The sequence below is a fragment of the Passer montanus genome, unplaced genomic scaffold (assembly GCF_014805655.1).
Source record: "Passer montanus isolate IOZ18808 unplaced genomic scaffold, ASM1480565v1 scaffold44, whole genome shotgun sequence".
Classification (NCBI taxonomy): Eukaryota; Metazoa; Chordata; class Aves; order Passeriformes; family Passeridae; genus Passer; species Passer montanus.
Window position 1 is genome coordinate 7,028,773 of NW_024369262.1, and position 26,904 is coordinate 7,055,676.

A 26,904-nucleotide genomic window follows, 5' to 3' on the forward strand; every position below is an offset into this window, starting at 1 on the left:
TGTCATTACATTTAACATTTGATTAATGTAATTTCAGTAAAACTAAATTAATTTCAGTTTTTTACAGCCTTAAAGCTGTACACCCACATGAAGGTTGGATGGGTTGTAATCTAACAGATGCACAACTTCTTGGGGTTGAGAATAGACCTTCACCCATTAGCATTTTAAAATTTGAATGTTACATTGCTAAGCCTCAGGGTTTTCAGTTTATCAAAATTCAACAAATCACTCTAGGACTGCAGCCCTATCAGTCCATCAGGTCACAGAGAACACTGGTTATGAGCAAAAAGCACTTCAGTTGTTCATGTTGAGCTGAACAACCAGGTTCCTTTTCTCCAATGTCACGTGGAGATAGGAAAGCCAAGTGTCATTTAAGAAGTATCAGCATCCCATTGTGGGGTTCAGACCCCACTCTTGGGGTGCAGTGCATGGAGAGGTGCACACCCCTGCATCTCTCATGTCCATGGGACCTGTCAGAGCATGAAGCAATGTGCAGCATACTGAGGGGAAACGGGATCAGTCCCCACGTGGCATCCCAACTCCCTCTTTCCTCCCATATCAAGAAAGCCAGGCAGGTGTTGGGTCTGATGTTTCTGATCCACGCTCTGGCACAGAGAAGAACCAAGGGTCGGTCCCATAACCACATTCTGTTTTGACTCCCTTCACAGGTTTCATTAAATATGTGTACACCATAGGGTATTTCAAAGCCCTAGGCAGGGGTGCAGCCAGCCCCCATTTAAATGCATGTGCTTTAAGAATAATTATCAGTTGCTCCATCTCCATGTGAAGCAGCAGCAGGACGGAGCTGGAACCTGCAGGGAAGGCGGCAGTGCAGGCAATCCTGAGGACACCAGCAACTGCCTTTCAGCTCTCACATTTATAAATAATTTATTTCCAGCCACCTGTGCCCAGAATAACAATTTTCTGCCTGAAATCTCCAAGCTGGTGCTGGGAGGACGTCAGGGGCTCGCTTTCCCGGGACCGCCTGGACCTGTTGGGAAGGGGTCCGGGTCTCCAGAGGGGCAGCTCTGAAGGGATGTGCCCCTAGCGGGAAGAGGCACGAGGAACAAACACGGAGCATCCGTTCAGCTGATCGCATTAGGGCTTCTCGCTGCTGCTGCTGCCACTCAGCTCTCTGCCGATGCAGCCATCCGTGCGTTTGGACAAACACCCAGGCAGGGGGAATGGGTAGGTCTGGAAACGTCGGCAGCTGCAGAAGGCTGCAGAGCTCTGCCGTGAAGCTGCCTTAGAGGAGAGGCTGCTTCCCCGGGCAGGGCAGCGTTATGAAACACGAGCGCTCTGGCTGTGCCTGAGGATTTTGGCAGCGCGGCGCGGACGCTGCTCCCATCCTGCCTGGTGGCGCAGGAGGCCATGGAGCGGCTCCCTCCGGCCGGCCCCCGCAGGGCGCAGCACCCCGGCGCCCCGGCCCGCTGAGCCGCAGGGAGCCCCGAGAGCCGCAGGAGCCCCGAGAGCCGCAGGAGCCCCGGAGGGACGCGGCGGCCGCGGTGAGCAGTGAGCGGGGCGCGGGGAGCGGTGAGCGGAGCGGGGCTCGGAGCGCGGAGCGGGGCGCGGAGCGGTGAGCGGAGCGGGGCGCGGAGCGGGGCGCGGGGGCAGCGGAGCCGCAGAGCCCGCACGGCTCCGCGCGTTCCGCGATCACCGCTCTGCGCGCTGCCAGCGGAGGCAGCGGCAGCATTAGCAGGGAAGGGCAGAGGGAGCAGGGTTGATCAGCTTTTCGGATATGCATTACGGCCTTTTGTAACGTTTCACTGGATTGTACAGGACTTTGCCTGGCTACCCCAGGGGCTCCTCAGCCACAAAAGAAAGGTGAGGTTTTTCCTCTTTTTCTTACACCGTTCGGTATCTGCCTCTGCGAGCCGGGTGCCAGCTGGCCTGGGCACGAGCAATAACCAGACAACTTTTTCGAGACTGAGGTATCAGCATTCATTGCAGTCTCAATGACCATTTGCTTTACTAAATTAATCCACAGCATCTAAGTAAAGGGGTTGAGCGGCATTATTTACAAAGACTGCAGGTTGCTCTCGAGATGCCCTTCCCCAAGCATCTATGGAACATTATACTTGAAAAGTCAGCAATGGATACTGCAAGTGTGTGTGTGTTACAGCCTAGTGAGGCAGGCTGGAATGCTCAGCTTCTCCCATCAGTTTCTGGAGTATCACTGCTGAATAAATAGACTCTATCAATGTTTAGTAGGTGAATGTTGCAGAATTCAGATATTGAAGGGTTTATTAAAGACACTTCTACAACACCTACGATTAAGTTACAGAGCTGTGTGTTATTTTAATTCTAGTAGATTTTCTTGCACACAGGGAAAGATCTCATCTGTAGATCCTGTGGGCTAAAGCAAACGTAAATATATGGTACACTTGTTACAACATTCTTGTGCAAAACTTCAGCCACAGACCACATAGGAGCTTTTGGAAACTGCAGATAGAGCATCATTTGCTGGGTGGTTGATCTCTTAATACCTAAGAAAGTACATCATGCATGAATTATTGCTAATTAAATACTTTTGAGATACAGTAATAGTTTGCTGAAAGCTTTCCATGTATCAGAGAATGGTGACAGCAGACTGTATATTACCTCTGGAGCACACATCACTGTTTACAGGGTGCACACACATGGATGTGGATACACATGTACACCTGGAAAGTGGGTATGCATGTGTCTGCATGCATCTCTTCCATTCTGGCATGGAATTAGTCCTGCTGATTACTGCATTATGACTTGAGCTAGGTAAAAAGTGTGGGATTAATGGAGAAATACCATGGTGTGATCTCTGCTCAAGCTGTCCCTGAGCACTTTCCAAGTCAGCACTCTCACAATAAGCCTTGCAGGACCATCTGCCTCCCACAGGCTTCTCTGCATCCCTCACCTCAGGCTCAACATTATTGTCTGGATTTATACCTATGTATGCTAAAAAATTGGTCTTAAAAAGCCAAATATCTGGTGAAAGAGCCACTGGGACAGGATTTGCACAAGTTAGTGCCAACTTCTCCAGCCTCAGGCTGCAGCTCTGCTCTGTGGCATTGCCTTTCCCTTCCGAAGCTGAATTATCTGTCTCTGTAAAATGCCTCCTCTATTGAATAAACAGAGTATAATATATATTTTAAATTTGTGTTACTTTCAGCTTGATTTGGGTAAATGGACTATAGAGTTTTGCTTCATCTTTCTGCTAGCTCCACATAAAGATTTTTTCTTATTTATCACAGTTCAGTGTTATTTAAAGGTTTTAACACAATCTCACCATCAAAGATAATTTTGCAATCTGATTACATCTTGTAGCAAGCAGTGGCAAACTCACTGGAGAGCCCTCTCAAGCTGCAAGACTTGTCACCACATCATGTGGAGAAATTTGCGTGCTTCTACCTAATTTCCAGCTTGTTGGCAGACCTCCCTTGCTGGGAGAGGTGTGGGGTCAGCACAGACACATCCTCTAGCAAGGAAAACTTTGTAAGTTGTAAGAAGTGCTTGAAGTTTCTCGGAATGATTGGAATAAAGGGAACTGCAAATAGTTGACAGAGTCCCAACATCAAATCTGTGGCTTTGTAAGAGTTTTACTTCCTGTGTGCATTCACACAATTTGATATTTGTCTTGACTTCCCAAAACACTGAGAAAATGGCAGTGTATATCCAAGGAAAAGGCTGCAAGACAGAATCCTTTAGCTGAGGCCTGACTGCATTTGTCTTCAAAGAAAGCTGACAAAAGAAAGGAGAGACATGGAAGAGGGATGGATTTTTCTAAAAATAGTAATCATGAGTCCAATTCCCTTCAGTTTACAACAGGAAACATCATCTTGCTTCCTTGCCAACAACTCTGAATTTGCAAAATCCTGCTAGTCTTTAGACAAGGACCAACTCTTGATGACCTGCAGCTGTCAGAGCAGCACTGACCCGAGCTTCTGCACTGAGCACACATCAAGGGACAGTCCCCAGTTAAGCAGCCCTTCACCTGCGAGTCTGGGGCTGTTTTTTAGTGTCTTCAGCTTTACCAGCATTCATGGCATCACTGAAAATATTCAGTCTTCCCTTAAAAATTCTGTAAATGCTCCTTCAGCTAGGAGAGTAGAATTGCTGAGAACTTTATCATGTTTCTTTTATTTCTCTCTGCAAATACATTAATGCAGCTGCCTAGTGTGATATCCTCTGTCACATTTTGCGAGTTCATTTCGGAAGCAAGGTACTGATCTGCTTTTCCTTATAGCAACTGTTTTGGTGGCAAGAGATCCTTTCCCTGCTGAAGTCCCAGCACCCTGTAGATCTGTGCTTCCACTCACCATTTCCAAAGCTGATAATTTCCAGTGCTAATTGTTGCCCTTTTTTCAGTGCAGTGTTAACCCTTTCATTGCCCTCTTCACCTAGAGGTCTCCTCTGCCATTTAACAGTTCTCACTGCCCATCAATTACCCATCATTGTCCTTTCAATAATAATTTTATGATTTTACTAACAACTTCCAATTCTTATGGTCCTAAGCCCCCTTTGGCTGTGAGAGCTGATAAAGAAGGATAGAAGACTTGTTTTCTTCCATTTAGCTTCATTCATTTTAGGTGAAATATGCATGAAAAAGACAAATGCCGCATTTTCTATTACAGATACTAGTTATTTCCTCCTTAGTCTTTCCTTTTAAATATCATCATCAGAAGTGATGCACTTCAGCTCTTTTAGGCATACTTTGATGATATTGCAATATGCAGTTTATGGATAAATCAAATGACAGTTTTTATTCCAGCAGCACTTTGCTATTTCCCCACTAAAAAGCAACATTTAATTTTTGAGTTGCACGTTTGCAGCAGTGGTTGTGGGCGGAGAGTCTGCTTATTTATTTGGTTGGGTTTTACTAGAATGTACTGTCATGGCAACTGCTCTAAGGGTGAGTGCATCTGGAGGTAATTCGTACACATCATGTTGAATGCAGCAAAATTGCCTTGTACCATTTAAACTTTCTCAGCCACTGGGCAAGGGCAAAGTTACCCCTTTGAGACTCCGAAGCAGCTTCTCCTTACTAAACAGACAAATACATAAACAAACTTGGCATAGCACCAGGAGCAATGCCAAATATTTCTTGATGTTTGGTTGCAGAGTCTGCTGCACAGTTAATTTAGGTCCAATACCTTGGGTGTTTTCACCAGTTCTGCTGATGCACAGAAAGCTTTCCATCGTGTTCATGGGGAGGCAGAACATTCTGCCCTGCCCAGGTGCTGTTTGGGCAGGCCTTGGCCAGACTGGTCTCTCTTGGTTCCAGGAGGCGTTGCCACGTGCTGCCCAGGCAAATGCCAGATCCTCTCACCCTGGCATTGATGTGGTCTCCAGGTGTTCCATTTTACATCACTGCAAGCACAGAGAAACTCTATCAAAATCCACTGACCAGCCACACAATTGGTGTTAAAAGGGACTGAATTTGGCCCATGATGCAGTTTCAAGCATAACATGCATGGTCTTGATAGCCCTTCTCCAGCCAGGGAGCTCCAGCTGTCCCAGCATGGCCTCTCCAACACCAGCAACAAGGACTCATCTGAGAACTTGGGGCTGAAGCATCTCTCTCGGTGAATAAACCAAAAGAGCTGTGAAATCCTGAATTACAGATGGGAGGAAATGACTGCAAATCTGATATATTTATCTAGTCTTATCTTTCTGCTGCGGGGGGAAATCTTAAACCTTTTGCACGGGTGTGTGACTGCAGCCATTGCCATCTCACACTGAGGGTTTGCTGTAGCTTCCCTGGGCAGGGCTGCCTGGGGCAGCGTGGAGAGCTGAGCCACACGGGCACCTTCCCTGCTGAGCCAGCCTCACCTCGAGGTTCTGCACGGAGCACGGGCACCCCCAGCCTGAACCTCAGCTGGCTGATGCCTGCACAATGCTTGCTTTCAGCTCACACAGCCTCCACTGGGAACAGCTCAAGTTTACGGTGGCCCCATGGCAGGAACAACTAGTGAATGAAATCCCACCTGTGCTCATAGACAGTATTTCTTCGGATGAATTAGTGCAGTAACATCCTGCAGGATCTAATTATGGCTAATTTTCCATTCATTTGTCTCAGTACATCTGACCCTTTTACTGCGATTCTTGAGCACTCACAACATTGATCAGAGATTTAACTCTAAGGGTCAGCTCTTTAGCTGGTGTAAATCAATGCATTTTCTTTGGCTTTGGAGCTGATCCGAAGGGAAGTGTGTAACTTCTGCTGCAGAGAGAGCAGTCAGAATTCACTGAAGATGCTGCAGCCTGGCAGTGCTTTGCACCTGCTTGTGCTCACCAGCCCTTGGAGAAAGAGTAGCAATCAGCACATTGAATACTTCTGGATATTACTCAGTCCTCTACAATTAAAATCAGCATACTTGTACTTAAAAAAAATACCAGTAATAAAAGTACATAAATCAGGTCTTCAAGATCACCTGGATTGTAAGATTAAAGACAGAGACTCCTGGCTTGTGACAGCCTCATTTAGGAATTAAGGCTAAAAGGTCACACAGAAGGAATTCAGGCTGAACTGACAAAAGATTTAACTGAGCCTTAATTTAATTTTGTCCTTGAAGTTTTGGATCTTTGGTTTGGTTGCTATCTAAGACAGAAAGAATTTGCATAACCAAATGAAAAGGAGAATTGGTGAAGACTAAATTGGTAACATTTCTTTAATAAAGCAGCATAAATGAGCATCGACAAAACTTTAAATCAACAACTGAAACAAGAAACAGTGAGCAGATGTTCGTCGCCAGGACTGTGGATTTCAGGAGTGTGCCCCAACTGCAAGCTAAGCAAAAGTCATAATATTTTCTTTTCTGGAAAACACTGCATCTTTTCTCAACACTTGCCTGGCTCCACAGAGAAAGGATAGACTGGGAAAACAGGAATTTATGTGGAGATGCCAGCTTTTATTTTCCACGGGAGGTTAAAGGTTCCCCAGAGTACAAAGGAGCTTTTCTTGCCCAGACAATCCCATCGTGGTACACATCAGCACAACTAAAGCTACAAAGCTCAGCAACAGTCAAGAGAGATCTGCTGAACTTGAGCTGAATTTTTTTTCAAATATTCACTAGTTTTTCTCCACACACATTCCCACATCAACACCTGGCAATATGAATTCACTAAAAAAAAAATATAGTGGGATCTCTGGTTTCTGTTAAAGCAACACACACAGAACCTCCAAATATCCTTCCAACATAAAGCCCAACTTCTTTGTGCTGCACAGAGATTAATAATTATTATCTTATCTATTGTGAGTTGATGCAATTTCTTTTTTCCTCCCACACACCCACACTTCTGTTTCCTTCTGATCTTCATTTGTAGCTGAGCTACTGTTTAGCTGAAAGGGAGGAATTTGGTAATACCTCCCTAAAAAGATGCCTGTTCATCCAGTGACAAAGGATGGAGATGTTGGCTATTGATAAAAGAAAATAAAGAACTTATTTTCCAAACATCCCAAGAGAAATAACCTCATCATTAAGGTATTTCTTGTGCATTCCAAGTTAAAAGAAAGAAACGAAAAAGTCTGAAGATCTGAAACTCGCTTGAGCTCAATCAATCGTTCTCATTTGACTATAGTTCTTAACGTGCATAATTATAAACAACAGATGGAGAAATGCTCAGATAAAGCCAAAAAGGGTGGGTGGGGGAAAGTCACCCTGATGGTGGATGTTTTCAATCTGGATGTGAACCAGCCTTACACCCCTTGGTCTTTCAGGTTTCAGCATCGGCAGCTCGGCAGGGCACGATGAAGGCATCAGCCCAGGAGCCCACGGAGCCCCTGGGCCAGCTGGGCGCCTGAGGCTGGCAGCAGTGCCACACCAGCCTGGTCTCTGCTGCAGCCAGCTGGGAGAAGCTTTTATTCAGGAGCAGGCACCGAAGTGATGGGCTGAACTTATGGGAGGAATGAGTGTCTGGCCAGGCGAAGATTTGGAGGCCTGTTGGGAAGCGTGAAGGGCCAGTTTCAGTAAGGGCATGGCCAAAGCTTTCTTCAGGCTACAGAAGTTTCTCCGTCGGATCCAGTTTCTGCTCTTCTTCCTCACAGCAGCTTACCTGATGGCTGGCAGCCTCTTGCTACTGCAGCGGACCCGCTTGGTTCTCCAGCAAGGTTCGCGTGGGACCCCCAGTAACCAGGCCCTGCCGGTGCCTGAGGAGGTGAGCAGGGAGGGGGTCACTGAGCCCAGGAGCCTGCAGAGCCCCCGGCCCGGCCCCAGGCTGTTGGTGGGCATGGATGCGCTGCAGGAGCCGGCCCTGCACCAGCAGCACGGCCCGCACTGGCTCACGTCCCGCAACTCGGAGCTCAGGCAGCTGAGGAGAAGGTGGTTCCACAGGCTCAGCAGCGACCAGGAGCCCCTGCAGACAGCAGGATTTAAAGCAACGAAGCGCACTGCTGAACACAAAGGTAAGGGACGGACCCTGCCCGTTTTCTGGCACACGCATGGGCTGCACTTTGCTGATCCCAAGCTGACGCAGGCGAGCACCAGCAGCTCTGCCTTCCTCCTTGCTCATCACCACTTTCAAAACAGTTCTTAGCATATGCCCAGGCCAAAGTAGAAAGGATCCATGCTGGGTGACTGCTGTGTCCTCACTGCAGCAGCAAAGTATGAGCTGTAATCTTTGATGCTTTGCCTTTTAGAAGAACTTGTTGCTCTTAGAGATGTTTCACTGATAATAAAACAGGAATGGGATCTGGATGACTAGACACCACATTTCAGAACTGTGTTTTAGTTTGTTGAATAAATTTGCCTAAACAAAAGGGCACAAAATCCCACAAAATGGGTGCACATCGTGCTACTTACTGAGGGAATTGTCAGAAATGGGAAAGAGAAGGTGATAGTGGTGGGAGATGAGTCATACAGTGTGAGTCAGGCAAACTGAACTGCTGGAGCTACCTGAAGCTCCAAGGTGGAGCTGCTCCACAGATGCTTCAGAACACCCTGCTGGTGGCAGATTTTGGTGGCAGAGGAGAGACTGAGAACTGCTCAGCCAGGGCCTTGCTGAGGTTCTAGCTACTGATGAGAGGGGCCAGAAGAACTATTTATTTGTACATCTCACCATATTGAACTGTAGATTCAAATACACATCATTTGAATATCTGATTGAACATGAAAGAACATTATTAATAACAATATTGTTAACAAGCATTGGAATGCCTTTGAAGGTAATTAATTAAAACTTAACTACCTACGTAGAGCATGTTATCTTCTCCAATTCATTTCTAGTAAACTTAGAGGCTTGTTATTTCATTATGGATCCCTTTCAAGACCTAATGAACTCCTCTGTGCTTATAATGCTTAATGATGTTTCAGTGAAGCCCTGTGGCTCCTGCTTAGTAGAGCAGCGTTGTGTGGCCATGGAGGCTGGGCTGTGCACCCCTCATGGGTGTCACCCTCAAAGGCTGTGGCTCCCAGGCAGTACAGCTCTGCCCCAGGGGCTGCTAGCCAAGCACCCTTAACCCAAGCCACAAATGATGACATGTCCCCAGCCTGTTGTGAACATCCCAGATCACTTTGCCTCGCTCTGTCTCCACCCAGGAGCACCTGGCCTTTGGTGAGAAAATCCAAGTCCTTTTTTTCTCCAGGTCAGGCTATCTCACCTGCTGACATTGCAAGTGGCTCAGGATAGGGACCACAATTTTCCTGACAGAGACACTGAGAAATACTGTTAGTACAACTGTGAGAGTTTTCTATTCTGATTGCTCCCAGTGGATGGAGTTTTCCAGTTCCCCATGCCTGGTTCTGCTGTTGAGCACGATGCAGAGGTGACAGGGACTGTGTGGCTGACATGCTGCTCTGAGACTGTGGCATCTCTGTAACTCAGTCATGGCAGGATGTGAATGAGAAGCTGCTGCCAGGCTGGTGGTGGCTTGGGAGGGACACGGGGAGGAGAGCACACGGTGGCTGGCCTGCCCAGCACCCCCCAGGCTCTTTGGCCCCACGTCCTCAGTTTTCTGCTGCTACAGGTTTGAGCCAAAGTACCCAAATCAAAAGTCTCCAGTAAAATGTGGAGCATCTTTGTTGCAAGTGCGTGACTCTCACGTCGTTAATGGTGTGCTGGGGGTGGGTATTCACAGCTTGTGAATTTTCTAATTACACATTGGCAAATTACTGTGTGCAGGTCTTTGAATCTACTGTTGTGTTTGTGATATTTAAATGTTTGAGTTATTATTCCTGGCTCAAAAATCCCTGATGGAGCAACTCAAACTTCCTTTTTCTTGTGAATTAGTTAATATAATGCTTTTTATTTTAATTTTTCCTATCCACATTATTTAATGTGTGATTACATTATTTAATTTCCCTGTGTTATCATCTCAGTGTTGTTATTTCTAAAATAAAATTTCCTTTTTTCCTTCATATTTTGATGATAAAATGTACTTACAGACATACAATTGCTGTATAATAGTGGGACTCCACATCATCGTTCCAATTGTATATTAAAAAATGGGCTGGATTTTTAGAGTATTTTGTTCATGACAACAAAAATTAGGCTGAGCACTGAATGCAGTCTAAGAGAAACATTTATCTTTCCTATGCTAAGTAAAGCGAGACATATTTGAAGAGATTCCTTTGCACCAGAGAGGAGATAGCTCAGTGTGATGGCTACATTGTGCTGCCTAGTTAAAAGTGAATTTATCTTTCCATTACAGCTTTAATGTAACTCTCTATATCCAAAGAAAATTGATTTTCTTAATATTTCTCTTGCACCATCTCATTATCAACTAGAGATTTTAAAGAACACTTGGGAGAAATCCAACAGGATTTCTGGAAGTTTTTGGCATTTGAAGGCTCCATTCTCCTGTACTTTAGAGAAGTGCCGTGTTTTGTCACCCAGAGGAGGGAGTTGAGCAGACAGCAGCTGCGTGCAGGAGCTGCAGTCCTGGTGGGTTGTGGACTCTGGGTATGCAATGGGCGTGGAAGGGAAAGTCTCGTTTCCTTTTTTCCCATTTCCACGGGACAGGGGTGGGACCCCAGACAGGTTGGGACTTGACCAAACGCAGCCCTGCTTGCAGCGTGAGGCACTGGATAAGCCTGGGATGGATTTTTCCCTTCTGTGCCAGGTACATTGCCTAACCCTGGTCTTGCATGCACACAGGCACCTACATGGGCTGCTTCACTCATGATTCGAGGGAGAGGACTCTGAAGGGAGCTGTCTTTTATGACTTAAGAAAAATGACAGTAGCTCACTGTCAGGAAGCTTGTGCTGAGAGGTGAGTGGTGTTTTTTCACTGCAATTTTTCTCTTTTTTGACAATAAGTGGAACTGAATTTGAAATGGGAAGAGCATTCCTATGTTAAACATACAGCATCTATGAAAACAGTGATTATCTCATACCTTCAGGCACAGCATAGCTCTGCTTGAAGCGGACTGATGCACTGCTGTCTATTCTCTATGGCACCATGGCTACTTACATTATATTCTCTATTGTCCTGGACAAAAATGACTGTTAGGTTAAATAGTCTTTGTAAGATATCTATCTTTTGATAGACATTGGTCTCTAGCCCATATCTTGTTGAGGGGCTGCCCCTGCTGAGGAGGCCATGCTGTCTCCAGGATGGACTCAGCTCCAGAGCAAGGCAGCAGGAGCACGGGGACATGGGGACCGGCTCGTCCCTATCTCAGGTACAAGCTGGGCAGCAGATGGGCCTGTCTGACAGTGCTGCATTTCTGCTTGCAGGGCTTACAGCTACGCGGGCCTGGCCTCCGGAGCAGAGTGCTACTGCGGGAACTCGCTGCCGGCCGCGGCCGCCCAGCCCCAGGAGTGCAACAGCGAGTGCAGGGGGCAGAGGGGCTCCGTGTGCGGGGGGCTGCACCGGCTCTCGGTCTACAGCCTGGAGCAGCTGCGGGCAGCAGCCAGGACACGTAAGTGGGGTGTGACCGGGCACACGAGGCCACAGGCAGAGCACCGGGGCTGTCCCTTATGCTTGTCTCGCTCCGTTTGCCACCAGAGTTTGAAGCAGCAAAGGACAAAGGTGCCTGAAGGGCACAATGTCCATTTGCTGCTGGTCTGGTCCCTGGCTCCTCCCCAGAATAGCAGTGCTGCTCACCACCCCAGAGCAGGGACATGTGCCTGGCACGCTGCCTCGGGGCTGAGGTTCCTGTCACCAGGGAGGAAACTCAACGCAGTGCAGAGTGACTGCAACAGGAGCGCAATTTCAGCTGAAAAAACACTCCCTCTGGTACCTACTGAAGGGGTATAAACCCACGTGTGTTTAAGAAATAGCCTTGGAAGAGGTGCCCTGTAACAGGAGGGCAGAAAAGGACTCAGATCAAGGCCACCCTATGCTCAGATGATCCTAACCAAAATGAGTAATCTGTGACTGCGAGGAATAAATGGAGGCCAGAAAGAGCCGTATCAATCCCTTTTCTGAGAGAAATGAGACCAGAGTTTTGCTTTTCCATGGAGTTCTGTTCCAGCAGGAGTTGGGAATTTTGTTCCATCTTTAGATAGTCCATCGTTACCCCATCGTTCAGTTAGCTGCCATGGGGGACTCTATGGATAAACCTTTAGGCAAGCACAAAGCACATAAGAGATCTAAACTGTTGATCACTCTTTGCAATTGGCAAGCTCACAAGACCTTATGGATGTTATTTGCTGAGAAGAAACACCAAGACCTTAGGTTGTGCCAGTATTGATGGTCCTTCATTTCTTCTTAAAGACAAGTCAAGGTTTGTACAATAATCCAACCAGCTACATATAAATTATATATCAAAGGTACACAGACCTAAATTGCTACTGTCAGGCTGACAGGCATGTTGGCAGGTTTCCCAGGACATGCATTGCTGTTTAAACCCCCAGTATGAAATATGTATACATATTTCTCAGGAAAAGACAGCATTTAATTTTTTTTAAGTATTAATGAATTACTCCTCAAATTAGTCTAGCCTGAAGCTAGAGTTGTAATTTTCTTGCCCTTAGTAATACCTGATAGTTGTCTGTTTGAAGAATCCCCCTGACACAAACCAGCTGAGGGGCCAACAGAAGTATTAATCACAACGAACAAGTATGTTAGAAAGTAACTCTGAGACTGTAAAGGCCCCCGTGATTTACGCTGTGTACTGTAGAGCACAGACCTCATATAAGTCTTTTACGTGGAGCAGATTCAGTGGCATCTCCACTTAAACCTTCCCAGACAGGTTTGCTCTCTCCCCTCTCCCCACTGTGGTTCCCCAGATTCCTGAGGGACATGGTTCCCCCATGTCATGGTAAGGAAGCCCAGAGTGTGCAGCTGTGGCAGCCAGGGTGGATGTGGCAGAGTCCTCAGGTGGCATGCCTCAGGGTGTCCTTCCCCCCAAAAAGTGGGCAGACCACACAGACCCAGCTGTTTCTGGTGTAATCCACAGATACATCCTGCTCCCTCCTGATGCTGGTGTAGGCAGGTCAAGCTTTCTTCCTGACTGCTGAGAAAACTCTAAACATGTTTGCAAACATTTTGTTTCAGGAATTATATCAGTGTGAGATTTAGTATAAGACCTTTCAAGAACATCCTGAGAAGTCCCAACACTCCTTTTATTCTTTGGTGCCATGCTCAAAGGGACCTGGTCCTAAGTAGACTACTGTTTCTTTCAGCTTGGGTGGAGTTATTTTATTTTCACATCACCTGAGTCATCCCAGAGATCCAGCTCTGCTTCTAGTAAATGATCTGAATAGTTACAGGAACAAAATTTAAGCAGCTTCTCCTTAGATTGCTCTAGGCTCTTGCTAGAGAGTCTGGGCTTTTCTGCCAAGAAATTAATGCAGAACCAAATTTTTTTTTTTGTAACTGCACCACGTCTCTCCTGTCATTCAACTCACTTCCCACATCAGTTCTGGCAATACCATTTAAGGGAGCAATAGTGCCAGGCTCTGTGGTGTTTCTACAGAAGCAGGTGAAATCAGAGGCTGGTGCTGAAGACACAGAGGAAGCTGATCTCCCTGAGCAGCTGACAAAAGCCAGGGTTAGAGTCTGAAGGGCTGCAGCCTACTCCCTTGGCCCGAAAAGGCGTAGGAGCAGAGGGCAGCTGAAGAGGAAGGTGGGTCTGATGGCGGGGTTTTCAGGAGTCATTCTGATGCAGAAGCTTTGTAGATTTTTATTAGGGCTTTTAACTCATTGTGGGGAAAGCAGGTCTTCAGAGGAAACTGGGACCTGCAAACAATAGCAATGCCCTCCACTGGTGGAATTTCCTTCAAACTCGGTGCTGCAGTGAGCGCTGCTTCCCGTGGTTAGTACAAAGATAAAGGCATGTGCTCCTTTCAATACCACACAATTTGCAACACATTTTTGTAGCATACATTACAGTTTCTCTTATTTCTGCAGCCTTTGTAATATAAAATTTATTTTATTATTTTTGGCTTCTGAACTAATATTATTCTTTGTGAAAGAGGCGGGATACTACGGATGTCGTTTTCTTAAGAGAAACCTATTTCATATCCCCGCAGGGAGGAATGTTATCTATCGAGGATGTTTTAGAGCTCCAGAAAATTTAACAGACACCTTTCCAGCCTCTTTGATACAGCCCAATTTGACGGTGGAGATGTGCTCTGAATTTTGCTCCAAGAAAGTAAGAACAGTTCTCATTTCACATCCTTTCTTTTATTGTTATTTTAAATTCTAATCTGCTGAGGGGAGGACAGAGATTAGTGCCTTAGAGCTTTGAATTTGCAAATGAGTTTCTAAAGGACAAAACTCATCAGAGTAAATACCCAGTGATGCATCTGGTCCAACTGCTGGAGTGGGGATGGCGGGAGGGAAAGTCATCAGAGTGGTGCCACGAGACATGATACACAGGCGAGCTGCTCTAAGTAATGAGTATCGACCAAGAGGAAATCGATACCGTTTCCGTGTCACATTCCAATCAAGCCCTGAGCCACATCTGCCCCCGCTGCAGCTCAGGGGGAGACATGCAGCCAGAGGGTGGATGTGGGCTGGCAGCATCCCAAACGGGGCTCCAGTGCCCTCCAAGGGAGCCGGCTCCACTCAGGGAGCCATACACAGAGCACCAGCGCAGCCTCTGCCTTAGTGGCTGTTGGTTCCCTTCCCTTCCTCCCCACTCTAATGGGGCTGGGTGTCTCTACATGGGGTTCACTAAATGGTCAGATTTTGCCTGCAGCCACATTCAGCCTCATGCACTGAACTCAACATTCAATTACTTTTTGCAACATCACAAAATTGATTAAAACTATTAGCTGGCTGATTACAGTGCTTTGAACAGGACCCATGGCCTGACTGCAATCTCCTCTCCCACAAAATAGGCAAATAGCCTCAAGTTGCACCAGGGGAGGTTTCGATTGGATATTAGAAAAATTTTGAGATTTCTCATGCAAAACCCACTCCAGATTTTCTCCTTCCTCACTCATGTGCTGCCCAAGCTGTGGGAAGGTTGTGCAGGTGAGGGTCAGCCTGCCCTGGGGACAGATACTGCACCACTGGCACCCTGCATGACCACCTTCTGGAGATGCAGGAGGACAGAGGAGCAGTTATTCTGTTGCCTCACAGAACCTCCAGCCTTCCAGAAAAATTCATCACTTGCAGAGGCCACTTGGCATGAGGTACAAGGAACACTCTTATTCTAGGCTGTGTTTGAGGGCAGGGATACTTACTAATTTCTCAAACTCAGAAACACTGCTTCATTTTAAAGGAAAAAATTCTGTTTGCAGGCAAACCCAGAACTGTTTTGCCCTTGGATCAAATCTGTAAATAGTTTTTGACAATGTCATATCTCATTCGCTAAGTAAATGTTGGCTGTTGGGCACACACAGCACATGAGTTGCATTCGACTCCTTATCAGAGGATGAATGCATGGGAAAAGCAAGAGATAAGCTGCTCAGCAGTCCTGTCACATGCTCCCAGTCTCCAAAAGACTTTTAAAAGGCAAAAAGTGTTGATATGGAATAGATGGACTGGAACATTCTGCACTCAAATACTCCCTGAACTTCCTTCAGCCCGCCCACGCAGCCCTGTGCCACCAAGAGAGCCCACGGGGGACTCTAAGGCAACCCAGATCTTTCTGGTAAACAGTAGAAAATCTGAATTTTAGGGCCAGTAGGCAACTGCTAATTTCTTCAGCAAATATTTAGCACATTTCCCTCAAACTTGTTTTAATTTTTACCATTATTAGGCCAGCAGCTGGGGTTCAGTACCCCACCACTACACAGCTTTGCAGCCTTGGTAATATTGGTACACCAAAACCTGACTTACTCTGCATCAAATCCATTAAAAAACACTTCTTACAGACAAGAATTTTCCTTAGGAATTTACTCCTTGCAAACAACACTAACTTCCTCGTGATTGCACACCTTAGTGGGCTTCCTATCTAGAAGCAAGGTGAATTTCAAACTTTACAAACACGAAGACAGTAACAGGAAAGTAGCGTGAGCTTTAGAATGACAATGCTTTGATCTTGACAGTGAATCTTTATCTTGGCGTTGTGAAGATTTATTTTCTTTGCATGGCAGCAGCATTCCCTGCAGGCTGCTGATGCCATGGCATGTGCGCTCTGATCTACTTTCCCCTTTTGCAGGAGTTCCCGTTGGCAGTGATCCGAGGGCAGGAGTGCTACTGTGGGTACCCCACCAGGCGCTTCCCGCTGCGCGAGGGCATGGACGGGCAGCGCTGCAGCGGGAGCCGCAACGCCAGCAGCGCTGCTGGGGGAGAGTACTGCCTGGTCTATCAGACACCTGTGCAAGGTACCAGCTCCAGCTGCACTCTGCCAGGGCCACCGCTGCTGCAAACAGTCCCCGTGCCCCTTCTGCAGTGGGTAAAAGTGATCTCATTTGCAGCAGTCTGAGCCACAGTAGTGGGTATCGCCATACGGGCAGCAATTTAGGAAACAGTCTTTCTCTAAATTCCCCTCTTGCAATCATGCTCGTGAAGATGCATCTTTCCATTCTCTCATTACGCAACACCTTTTAAAACAACTTGCTGGCAAGTAGAATGGTTTGTTGCAGCTTTATCAAAAAAGCATTGTCTTACACAAAACCAGCAGAAACCTCTTTGAGGAAAATCTCTTTGGCCTCATACAGCTGAATTAATTTTAGGAAGTAGCTGACTCACAACCAGACCAAATTGATATGCTATACTACTAAGAGAGAGAAGGAAGAAGGAATAAACTGTAATCAAGAGCTGTCTGTGGAATTATTAAAAAGCCACAATACTAAAAATGAAGTATCTTCTCTCCTCACAGACACCCGCTGCACGGACAGGAAATTCTTAACCACCAAATCCAAAGTGTTTGTTGCTTTGTCGAGCTTTCCTGGGGCTGGGAATACGTGGGCACGCCATCTGATAGAGCACGCCACAGGATACTACACAGGAAGTTATTACTTTGATGGAGCCCTCTACAACAAAGGTATCGGGGCCCAGGAGATGGAACACAGGCAGCCCTCCAAAAGCACACAGCTTTACTTATTGCCTTGTCATCCTTCTGCTCGAGCCAGCAATGGCTGTTGCTGTCAGCACATTTGGTACAATTGAAACACGCCTGGCCCGAGCAGCCTCCCACAGTGCAGATGGCAGCAGGGACAGCTCCAGCAGCACGCTGCTCTGACAGGCAGCTGCCCTTACAGACAGCAGCCAGGCTCTCCATTTGCGAACGGGCACACTGCCTGCACTGTTGCCCCGTGCACACACAGATGTGCTGCTCCCACCTGACAGGCTGCTCCAAAAGAGCAGTTACCTAAGCACCGTGGGCAAGACCCTTCAGCAAACATGTAGGTTAAATTTTCAAACATTACTAATTACTCTGGGAGAGAGGTATCCTGAGGCGGCAGAGGTTCAGCAAGCACCAAGCACTGGCCCTGTGAAAAGTTGCTTCATTGCAGTGTGGGGCTGAGGATGCCTCCCCCAGCAGAGGGATAGCCTGGCTGCCAGCACGTGCCCAGTGTGGTGGCTGGGGCTCCAGCCATGGGTCAGCTGATTGGTACTGTCACACCAGCTTTACACCACTGTAGGGAATGATTTAGTGGGAAAAGGCACAGACATATACTCAGGCAAAAAAGCCAACAATCCTGTCTTGTAAAACAGGTTTTAAAGGAGAAAAAGACCACTGGAGAAGTAGAAGGACCATCTGTGTGAAGACACATGAAAGTGGCAAGACAGAGATTGAAATGTTTGACTCGGCGATCCTGTTGATAAGGAACCCGTACAAATCACTGATGGCAGAGTTCAACAGAAAATACGCTGGGCACCTGGGCTATGCCACTGACCGCAACTGGAAGAGCAAAGGTGAGCATTACCCCAGCACAGGCTGGTTTGAAACCCATCTCCTCAGTGTGCTGGGAACGGGGGACACACTAGGACCTGAGTGGGTGCTGCTAACAAATTCAGTGGGACTTTAGTCCTGCCACAGCTGAGATCAATCCTAAAACCTCTGACACCTGCACAGTGGGAGCAGTTGTGGTCTTGCTGTATGTCCACCCCAGAGGGGAGGGGAGGGGAGGGGAGAGCAGCAGAAATGCCACAGGAGCATCACTGCACTGCTGGGCATAGAAAACATGTCCATGTACAAGGCTCCTCTGCACAGCCCATTTGCTAGGCTGAGGTGAAGAAAATTTGCCCCTACAGCATGTAATAACCATGAGAAAACTAACTTAAGATCTGGAGGATCCAATGGAGCGTGACATTTCATGATGGATATTTTACAGCATCGCACAGGTGCTACTTCATTGCAGAAAAATAAGGCTAACAGCAATAAGTGGACCTGAAATTCAGTGTCCCCTGAACACATGAAAAGGCTTCAGAACCTGCCTGCCACACTTCACGTGTTTGACTGGCAACTGGCTGCTGACTGCAATTTCCCCACTGCATACACTGCTGCATTCAGACTCTGCAGCAGAAAAACCATTTGGCTTCCATTTCTCCTTGTACATATTTTAGGCATTACAGCTGTGGCTTGGCAGAGGGCTGGGGGGAAAAGTGTCCAGTGTCACAGCACATTTCTTTCCCAAGCTGATGTATCACCTTTCATCAGTCACAACTCAAGACCTATTCATCAAAAACTGACAAAATAGCCCCCAGAAAAAAAGCAAGTCTGCTGGGGATGGCTTTCCCATACTGCAAACTGCAAATTGTTACATTTCAGCCACAAATGCTCTTTGTCCAGCCCAAAAGCTTTCACTAGGACTGTCTTGACTTCAGGAAATTAAATTATCAGAGAGCAAATAGAGATCAAGGTATCATTAATGTCTAAAGCAAAGGAAAATTACTGAAATGCAGCATGGCTAACAGTGTCTCATTTTCTGGTTTCCTGGTCATCCAGAGTGGCCGGATTTTGTGAACAGCTATGCCTCCTGGTGGGCCTCCCATGTCCTGGAGTGGCTGAAGTATGGGAAGCGCCTGCTCGTTGTCCATTATGAGGACCTGAAGCAGAGCCTCATCCCCAAGCTGAAGGAGATGGTGGAGTTTCTGAACGTGACAGTGACAGAGGACCGGTTGCTCTGTGTGGAGAACAACAGGGACGGGAATTTCAAGCGGTCTGGTGCTAAGCAAAAGAATTTTGAGCCATTCACCCAGGAAATGAAAGATCTTATCAACAGATACATCCTGACAGTGGATGAAGCCCTAAGGGGAAGAAACTTCTCAGGGCTGCCCAGAGAATATGTGCCAAGATGATAGGCTGGTATCACACTGCTGTGGTTAAAAAGGAAGTTGTTGGTTTTTTTCCTTAAAAAAAAAAAAAAAAAAAAAAAAAAAAAAAAAAAAAAAAAAAAAAAAAAAAAAAAAAAAAAACACTGAAGTTTCTCCTATGAGAAGAAAAGGAAAAAAAAAAAAAGAAAAAAAAAAAGAAAAAAAAGAAGACCAGATCTCTTTAGTAGTTATGGCAAAGATATTTGTGGAGGCTGCTGAGCAGTGCAGCACTTGGGAATGCTGGGTTTTGTCAGCCCCAACAGCGCCAAACCTGTCTCCAGGGGCATAGAGGAGACCCCAGAGGAGTGGCAGAGAAGGGAGTGCCACCTGTGCTAGGGGCTTGACACAGGTTTCTGCACCTCCATCTCTTCATCTGGAGAGTCATGTTGGGTCTGGGGGGACACCAGGGCCAAATGTCACCACAGCTCTTGGTTCTAGAAATGGTCAGCTGGGAAGACCTGGAGAATAGGGGCAAAGGAGGTGAACCCCAGTCTTTCTGGCCCCAGCAGGGGTAGGATCACACCTCCTACCTCATCCCTGAACATGTGGAGGAATTCCAAGGCAGTCCAACCTGGAAAACCACAGCTACTTAGAGCTGCCCTCTGGAGCCCCCTCCAGCAGCCATGCAGGTTTGATTTTTAACTCCTGCAGTCACCTTGGGTGTGTTTGACCCTGCAGGGGGCCTGTGTGCAGTGGGGAGAGAACAGGGGCACCCAGGGCTGGCAGGGCAGCTGGCCCCATGATCCTGGGCCACTGGGCAGCTTGGAGGTGGTTAATCCCAGTGGCCAAAGGGGCTGCCCTGCTGCAAGATGCTTCTGTTCACGTGAAGTAAAGGATTTCTTAAAAATTTGAGTGAAAATACTAATTTTAATAAAACAAGTTTATATAAAGGGAGCTGAACTTCCTCTGCCTGTGTATCACTGGTACCTTAAAAACAATACAGGACATGAGTACCCTTCAACCCAAATCTCTCCCTGTTTACACCCCACATGTGGCTCATCTCTGTGCCACCTGCCTGGTATGGGGCTTGTGGGGTTGTCACATCCCCATCCCTAACACTCATTGCCTTCCTTGGCAGTAAAGGTCTCAAGGGTCACAAAGGTGTGAGGGATTGCAGTGGACTGAGCTGGTTCACAAGGAAAACAGAAATTCTTTTGTTTATGCAAGGGGTACAGCTCAAAAACGCAACTCAGTTTGGGTGCTGCAAGCCCAGATAAAGACAAGTGGTGAGACCCTGAGGTGCCTGTGCAGGGTGGCACAGCCCTCCCTGGGACACCACTCAGCCCCTCACAGGAACACAGCTCACACACACCTGCACACCAAGGAGAAAACCCAAATAATGCTGTGCCAGTACCAAACACCACAGACAGAAACACCCAGGTACGGAAACTTTCCCATAAAGCAGAAAAATAAGGATGCTACAGAACAGGACTATCACCATCTCCACTCTGACTTAGTAAAGAACTGATTATTTTGGAAATTACGGTCTTCCAAGTTTCATTTGGGTAGCAGTTGCTGTCGATGGATGTGGTCACATCCCACAAAGTTTGAGCCCAGCCTATGGAAGGAGCACAGATGCTTCACAGAAAGAAATTGCTCTTAGCCTCACTGAATAACATTTGCCTGAGACCGCAAACCAGGATTTGGGCCCACCACAAAACATGAAGATTATGAGAATGACATTTTATTATATTGCCTTTCCAATCTTGTCTAGCATTACAGAATCATTTAAAAAACATTTTGATCATTTCAAACCTGCAAATGGTGAGCAATGACTGGCTGTAAACTCTCAAGAAGGCAATTTAATTACACATATGTCCTGTAATGAAGACTCTAGGTGGCTAAAATTAAAGCTGGCAAAAATTATGAATATGCATTAGCTCTGTAATGCCAAAAATCAGCTCGTTTAAAAAAAAAAAAGAAATTGTAGCCAGCCATTTCTTAACAGCTGAGATACAGGGGCTGCCTCTTTATTTTTATACATTTTGTACAAAACATGTATACACGGTTTACACATTATACATCTGTATGTACAGACACATGAATGTATCACTTGCATGCTCTGCCAGGGCTCTTTTGTGATCATAGGAATAGTGAAGGACTTCATGGGTCATTGTATATGATCCACACCAATGGCCTGGACAGAGCATAGTTTACACTGTCCTTCCCTGCCACATCTTTTTTGGTCAGTATTATGTTTTAGCTGAAACAGCTCTTCATCAGTGTTCACAGATACTGATCACATCCTCTCTCAAGCTCCATCTTGCCAGGGCAAATAATTTGTGACACTTACCCAATTCCCCTGCAAGGCAGATTTTCCTCTCAATCATCTCTGTGCTTATTGCCCTTAGCTTTAATTAACCAGAATGTCTTAGTTTAAAAAAAAAAAAAAAAAAAAAAAAAAAGGGCTTCAACCATGCCACTGAAAGCCATGTTGATGTTCACTCCACGTAGACTTGCCTTCTTATTTTCTATTCAAAATATTAGAAATGGAAGAAATATGCTTACAATTCCCTCAAGCTTTTAGTTTTCCTCAGGAAGTCATGAGTCATAAGCAGGCAACCAGAACAAAACAGAGATGCTACATTTGAAAAAGAAGAGCTTAACACTTGAGATTGGTAAAGTGAGCAACAGCCACACTATACAAGGTGGAATCTAGATTCTCTATTGAACTGCAGCTAAAAAGTGGGTAAACCATATTAGAAGAGAGGGCATAATGGGAGAGAAAGTGGTTTTTCTTCCTGGAAACCAACTACAAAATAAAGCCATTAAAGCAATCCTAAAAAAAATCACAAATGTCATCACCAGCAGTTCTGTCTTTCGGCACTGCTTTATGAATTTTCCTTTAAACCCATTTCTTTTAAAATCCATTACTCACTGCTAAGACCAAGCTACAATACCACTGCAGCAATATTAACCTCTATGAAATAATTAAAGGATGGATTATCAGCATGAGACCTTACATGACACCTTTTTGGAACCTAATGTGTCTTCCAATGGCCTGCAATATAATGAGATGTTCAAATATAAAATGTTGAGTTACTGCTTTTGTCAGTTGTGACATTTCTTCAGTCAGAAAGACCCAAATTCCCAACTGCATTACTTACACCTTACTTTTGACCTTGGATGGTTGAGAGCAATCTTTAAGGAAGCTATCCCTTTGAATCTCCTTTTAGTATTAGCATTTAATTAGTCTAACAAATTTCCTGATGTACAATTACAATGGACTGTAAATAAGCTCTTTCCCTTTGAACCATGATGCATTTTTTAGCCTCCTGCGCACTCAGACCAGCAAACACATCCATCTCTCAGCTCCTTCTACATAGCACTGATTTATCTTCAGTTGCTGGCTCCCAGACCAGCAGCTTTTCCCATCACAGGACTCCACTCACCATCCACACACCCTGGTTCTTCAGACTATGGGCACCATCATATACCATCATGCATACAAACAGAGCAATTCACAGAAAATGTTAAAATCTTATCAGGAAGTGTATCATTTCTAGACATGGGGCATGATCACCACTAATGGCTGCATGGTTTTGACCAAGCTACCTGAAAGAGCAGCAAAGAGGAGAATGGCTTCTCTTAATCACATGAATCAGTGTCAAACCCTCAGATGAAGACGAATACTATTGAAGTGCATTATTAAATGTTTTATGCAATAGTTAAGATGATGGGAAAGGCCCAAAGATTTTTAAATTAAATCAGCTCTGACTGAGTAAATGTGATCTCATCAATGCAGTCTCTCCCTGCCCTCTTACTGCAGAGTTGTGTGCTGCCCCTGCTCTTGGAGCCTGCTTGTCACACCCCTGCCTGCAGGAGGGTGGTCTGCAGGTACCAATTTGCCTCCTGCCCACCCTGGAGACACCAGGTGGGTTTTTTCTGCAGTTCAAGGCTCACCAAAGCCTTGGCTAGACTCCTTCAGGTGCTGCCCCAGTGCAGGATCAGCACCCAGCTGCCCACATGCTCTTGCTGCTGTTGCCTTTCAGTGTGCCCAATGGAGAGCTCCAAGGTGTGCGGGCAGGAGAGGCTACGGAATCACAAGCTCTTAAAAGTACTGATAACAAAAATAATTTCCTCCTATGAACCACAGTGGAGAGACCTTTCCAGGTCCATCCAGGTCCATTCTGCATGGGTGGGGTGGGTTGGAAGCAAACTGCATTATCTGGAGCAGTTGCTGCAGTCACACAGTGACTGGATTATTAGCGCTTATCCTGAAGGCAAAGCAGACGATCACAGACCTTGGATTTTAGATATGTCAGAAGCTGCATTAACCTACAATACTTCTGAAATAAAGCACTTAGTACGACCCTAGCAAAATTATACAGCTCATTTCATAGGGAAAATTCAAGTCACAATAAATGAAAAACACAGAGAGAAGTGATTTAAAGGCAACACCTTACTAATGACAAGAACATTTCTTTGATGAGTGAGGTTATAAAGGAGCAGTCTGCAGTACAACTGCATCTTTCATGAAGCATCAAATATGCTGGAAAATAAACCAAATCTTCCATGCTGACTTACCCTATTACAATGATGTTCTGGAAAATTGTCAAACACACACAAACAGGTGTGTGTGTGTGTTTGCATGGGCAGCTGGTCCCACATTCCCCACGCAGGGACCAGGAGGTCTGTCCCTGCCTGGGGCCTCTGCCCTGCCTTGGGGGGCACAGGGCTGGGGCTCCCCCCTGCAGCAGGGAGGGCAGAGCTGGGACAGCACCCACCACCCCAGGGGACGGCACAGCTGCACCTGAGCCACTGTGCTCTGGTGGAGGATTTCTCTTAAAAGAATGTGCAGAACATTTGTTTTCTTAGAAACACACTTTTTTCCACAGTCACTCATTTAAATGGATTCCACTGTGCCTGTTTTACGCCTCTCTTTATTCCAACAGAGACTAAATTAAGCTTTGAAGTTTAGTGAGAAATCCTAATGGCATTCGACTTCAGTGCTATTGCCTGAATCCCGGGGAATTTAGAGAAAGGGGGAGAGCAAGAGGAAAGAAACCACTCTCTTATTGTTTTCTACAGCTTGATCCTGAAATGGCTGACTTTGAAAATAACCTTAGTGCCTAACTTTATGCATTATTCATATATACTAAAACATGTAAATACAGTTTTCAAAGGTTAAAATAAAACTCCTTTCCTGTACAGGTTACAATTATTTAATATTTTGACACAGCAACTTACATCATTAATATTAAACAGCTCACAGGGGAAAAAAGTGACCTAAAACAAGCATGAACTTTTCTCATCAGTATGGAACATCTACACAACACCCAGAAAACAGTCAGACTACAAGCATGCATAAGGTCTTCCAAAAAGGAGGGAAGAATTAAGCATTTCAATTATGTATAAAACTGTAGCTGCCATTTTGCCATTGACTAAGAATGAGGTCAGTCAAAATGTATATTTGCAAGGATTTTCTTGGCATGGTAACAGTCTTGGGGGATCAAAGAATGGTGTTATTCCAGTTTTCAGGGTAATAATGGCCACGTAGTCAGAAATGGAAGACAAATTAAGGTGTATTCAATTACTACAACAATATATAGGATGCACCTAGAGTGTACCTTACACTGTGTGGGCTGATTTAAGCCTGTGCCCTCCCCACAGCCGAACTTCTGAATAGCTGTGAGCCACAGGATAGCCCAGAGATGCAAATTCTGTGCTCTTTGGGCAGTGCTAAAAATATCATTTCACCCAGCACTGTAATGACTAAATTTCCTGTCTGAAGGATGAAGGAGGCCTGGGCTTTAAGCAAGTGTTCACTTCTTGTAATGTTCATTCAGAAAGGGAGAGACAACAACTTCTGCCTGTGACAACTTCTTCCCAGCTACAAACAGGATTAGTCCTAATTGCCAGGGACAGAAATCCTGTAAGGCTCTTTGGTAACACAGGATTCTCCCCCGGGCTTCTAGGTTGTTATCTATAGCTTTCCTTAGTCTGTCTTCCAGTTTTGTGTTGATGCCCATACCTAGTACCTGAGCACCTCTCCAGTTATTTACATTGCTGAGGAAGATCAGTACATTTCATGGGCTCCTCAGTTCTCCATTCAGGTCACTCAAGGACACTAGGGAGTGGTGCAGGACCAACTGTTAGATGCCAACAAGAGCACCCTTCATCCCTTTCTGCTCTGTCAAAAACTGCCTGTGGAAAAAGGCCATGTTCAAAGTGTCCCAAATTAAGAAAATAAACTTAAAAAAAACCCAAAAAACAACAACAAGAAGAAAAATTGCACCTGCCAAAGCAGGTGCATTGGAAAAGACTTGATTTAGTTCAGACTACCTCAGCTTTACAAACCCAGATCATGGTTGGTTTGTTTTGAGTGACTGAAGGTAAACCAACATCCTTCCTGGGCCTGTTTTGTTCCTCAGACTATTTACATTCATGCACCCACAAATTTTCTCTTCAGCTCTCTTATGTGGCAGCAATATGGAAAAGTAAAAAGGGCAAATAAATGGAAGTATCCATTTTTTTCTGGGTTACAAAACAAAATCTTCTGCTCACATCTACAGCAGCATCAAAATTAAGTTCTGAGCTTTTGTAAACATAGAGGTTTGTTACAAACACTTAATGCACTTCTCCCCACTCTCCATGTAATGAGGCACAACAAAATTATTTTCAATGTACTTTCTGCATTATTTCACCGAGGATTGTTAATGATGTTTAATTTGCTATTGCTGCAAATATATAGCTAATTATAATTAGACAAGAAAATGCAAACCATGCATTGACTGTCATTCTCCAGAGCTGTGTAAGGAACACTCGTGTTTTACAGAACATCCCTTACCCAGGAGCAGCTCACTTCTCTCAAGTCAGAAAAGCCGAAATCCTTAATTTTAATCACTCACTACAAGACATATGCTAAGTGTAAATACATCCAAGTTGAAAATTGCTAAAGCATTAACATATATGCAAAACACCTTTAATCAGAACCATACAGAGGGGAGCTTCCAAAGCAACTTGTTTCCACAGCATTTTACAATAACTCATATTGTTATTTGTAAATCGCTTTCAAAAATAAAAGCAGGCCTGCATCCCCAGTGTGGAGAAATAAAAGCTACATCCATTTCTGCTCAATCCTGCCAATTTTATCAGTACTAGGAGCACAATAAAACTATTTTTATAAAAAGACCAGAATGAAAACTAATTAACCTTTATTTATTAACTTAAACTTTTATTTAACTAATCTAAGAATTAATTAAAATAAAGATTTGCAGTCAGTTGTGAGCATCAACAAATGAATACAACATTATTCTAATAATGGCTTATTATATTATCTCTCAGTTGGAATGCAATATTGATTGGAAATCCTTGGGATGGAA

The 26,904-nt window shown here is 45.5% G+C and overlaps 1 protein-coding gene across 4 annotated transcripts; it reads left to right on the top strand.

Annotated features, from left to right (window-relative positions):
• The first annotated feature begins 775 nt into the window (after window positions 1-775).
• WSCD1 (WSC domain containing 1) lies at window positions 776-19,683 on the top strand. 4 transcript variants are annotated; one of them, XM_039720865.1, is made up of 10 exons: window positions 776-1,505; window positions 1,780-1,824; window positions 7,697-8,380; window positions 11,071-11,185; window positions 11,653-11,837; window positions 14,395-14,516; window positions 16,476-16,641; window positions 17,139-17,303; window positions 17,978-18,178; window positions 19,212-19,683. In XM_039720865.1, exons 3-10 carry the CDS (start codon window positions 7,954-7,956, stop codon window positions 19,562-19,564), a joined length of 1,734 nt encoding a protein of 577 aa, XP_039576799.1. In that variant the 5' UTR covers window positions 776-1,505; window positions 1,780-1,824; window positions 7,697-7,953; the 3' UTR covers window positions 19,565-19,683. The 4 variants fall into 4 exon arrangements, with proteins under 4 accessions (XP_039576799.1, XP_039576800.1, XP_039576798.1 ...); XM_039720866.1 differs by lacking the exon at window positions 1,780-1,824 and having other exon boundaries at window positions 776-1,576; XM_039720864.1 differs by having other exon boundaries at window positions 1,780-8,380.
• The last annotated feature ends 7,221 nt before the right edge of the window (window positions 19,684-26,904 follow it).

Excerpts from the sequence above, each read along its gene's own strand:
- WSCD1 (XM_039720866.1), top strand. The coding sequence starts at position 7,954 with ATGGCCAAAGCTTTCTTCAGGCTACAGAAGTTTCTCCGTCGGATCCAG. Across the intron at positions 8,381-11,070 it reads GCGCACTGCTGAACACAAAG|GCACCTACATGGGCTGCTTC; the intron begins GTAAGGGACGGA and ends GCATGCACACAG. Across the intron at positions 11,838-14,394 it reads GCGGGCAGCAGCCAGGACAC|GGAGGAATGTTATCTATCGA; the intron begins GTAAGTGGGGTG and ends ATATCCCCGCAG.